General features: G+C 44.2%; 1 protein-coding gene across 1 annotated transcript; it reads right to left on the reverse strand.

Moving 5' to 3' along the window:
* Nucleotides 1-1,333: 1,333 nt before the first annotated feature.
* On the reverse strand, nucleotides 1,334-2,324 carry LOC113804383 (sericin-2; the record flags this gene model as incomplete). Its single annotated transcript, XM_027355235.2, is given in 1 exon segment — nucleotides 1,334-2,324. A coding segment is annotated over 1 exon segment (492 nt), but the record flags the coding sequence as incomplete, so codon positions are not given.
* Nucleotides 2,325-2,500: the final 176 nt, after the last annotated feature.

Genomic DNA, 2,500 nt, shown 5'->3' on the forward strand with positions numbered 1-2,500 from the left:
TAGAGATGGAAGAGACCGACGCGCGTAGATAGAGCAAATTGGGCACTGCCATCTTATAGAGCGAAAGAATTAGAGTGGGATAGGATATGATATAAGATGCAGATGACGAAAATATAATGTATGCATGCCTTTCAAATCCTAAGTCAATCAGCTTGTTTACCTTACGAAGAAAAACACAAGACTGAACGCATAACTCCTTAATGCGATGCCCTAAGTAGTTCCAGTATTACTACGCGCATGTCAAAACAATATTTGGCTACTTATCAGTGTATAATGTTACACATTCATACTCTTAAAGTGTTTTATTAATGTCCTTATACTTCATTTATGTGTTTTAAGACTGTTTTATAGCCCTATTTAGATTCGTGCGCATTCTGCATTTCACACTTCCTTTCGCCTGCTGCCAGGTTGATACCTGGCCGGCCCGCTCATTTCGAGATGGAACACCGGTAAGAAATGTTGCGCTTCCAGTATTGTGTTCATTCTGTGTTATTCTTAAGACTATACAGTGACAAAGATAAAATAGACTTCAGTAATGATCCCAGTTTAATATGTGGGCCCACCAAGAGCTCCAAATGCCATAAAAAGTAATTAAAATTGAAGCAATCCAGAGGGTAGAAGGAAGCAAATGAAAGTTTGACAGTTGCAGATATCAAGGTATTTGGCTTATTATTTTACGGTGTGAATGCAGCTCTATCCTGCCATGCATACCGAGGTGGAGAGAATGTGTCCCGGGGGGTGTTGGGGGGGCTTGCCCCTATCAACCATCCCCTCGGGCAGTACCCGAAGGGTATGCCTAGTTACGGCAATCTATATTGATATATTAGGTTGGTTTATTGGTCAATACGTTTTTGGGTGGGGTTTAGAACATGTGAATTCCCATAGAATTTTGCCGAAAAGTGGGTTGGGCACGTCAGTCCATAGAATTTCAAAGATGGAGGTTACATTCGTAGTTTCATTGGCCGATTTTAAGCATTTTTTGTGCTAGTTTTACACATTTTAATCTCTAATCTTCTTATCTAAGCCTGTTTTACCCCCATAATTTCCGTTATACTTCATGCCCTCCCCTGCTAATGGGACTATCAAATCAAGATTGTCGATGGAGAAATGGTACTCGATCTCCTGAACGATTCATTTGCTATAGAAACAATGCCGAAATTTGATGAAATCATTGGATTTCCTGCAGAAACACAGTCTCTGCAAGGATGTGTTGCAGTCTTCAACAATTACTTATGTGTCTTCTAAACATTAACCAACTTTATGGTGTAATTAGTTATGCCTAATATTTCCAACAAAAGCCTTATAATTAAAAGTGTTTTTCTAATGTACTCACCTGACCTCCATGGCCATCAAAAACTCCAAAGAAAGACATTTTCTTTTCCCCAACATCTTCATCTTGGATCACACTAAACCTGTCTTCCATGTTGCCTCTTCGCCCTTGCATGCTGTAGACTCCTACAATGCCATCCTTAAATTCCCAAGAGACATTATCCGAGCCAATTGAACCTGTCACAAGCTCTATGCCCCCAAAGTTCTTGAGGCCTGAGTCGGTGACTGAGTTGAGCCCCAAAACGTAGCACAGACGAACCATCCACTGCCTCAAGAGATGGCTGCTGCTCTGGAGCACCACACTGGCCACAATCACCAGGAAAATGAGGAACATGAATGGTCCTGGCTGGAAGATCTTCATCTTCATACTCTCTCCTGGGCCAGGGATAACAAGCTCAATCAAACCTGCTGTAGTCACACCCAGATACCTCCACAAGATGTGTGCATGAGCTGTGAACAATTCATAGATGATTTCATCTTCCATGTCATCATCCATCTTCGCTCCCTGCACTGCCTTGGGTAAACTGTTGATGGTGCAAACGTATCAGGTGGAGGAGCTCTTCGGGGCGAGGGGCGAGGAACCCCTGGGTGACGTAGGCTCGGGCACACACTCACACTAAACGACACACACACACAGCCAATTCGAGTCTCGGGGCATCCCAGCTGCCAGCCTCAGCCTCCTTCGACTCCGTGGGACCAACTGAGGCCCAAGATAAGACTTGGGAGACCTAGAAGACCAGCTGAGAGCCCAAAAATAGACCACCACAACTTCCCCACCCGAGCGCTAACAACTCGCTCTTCACGCCCACGATTAAACGTCTATGGCGACTCCACCGAAAGGTTTCCCAGGTCGGACACCATAGCATCGCACTGGCCGTCGTTCTCCAGAGGGATAATCACTGGTTCTTTTGCCTTGGAGGAAAAGGCAGTGGCCGATTCATCGTCTCCGTGTGACGTCTTTGTTTACACCGAGGCCGGTCTTTCCAAGGGGTCGCTATTCGCTGCCCTATTTCGTGCTTTTGCTCTGCACATGGGCCTTTTTATTATGCATTCATTTGGATTATTCAAATGATGACATCTTCAAGAATTATATAAAGCAATTAGGCAAATCCCCAAACAGGTTAGTTAACTAATGGACGACTGCCCTACTTTCTCATTTGCTGTTTTCAAG

The sequence above is a fragment of the Penaeus vannamei genome, chromosome 19, assembly GCF_042767895.1.
Source record: "Penaeus vannamei isolate JL-2024 chromosome 19, ASM4276789v1, whole genome shotgun sequence".
NCBI classification, from domain to species: Eukaryota; Metazoa; Arthropoda; class Malacostraca; order Decapoda; family Penaeidae; genus Penaeus; species Penaeus vannamei.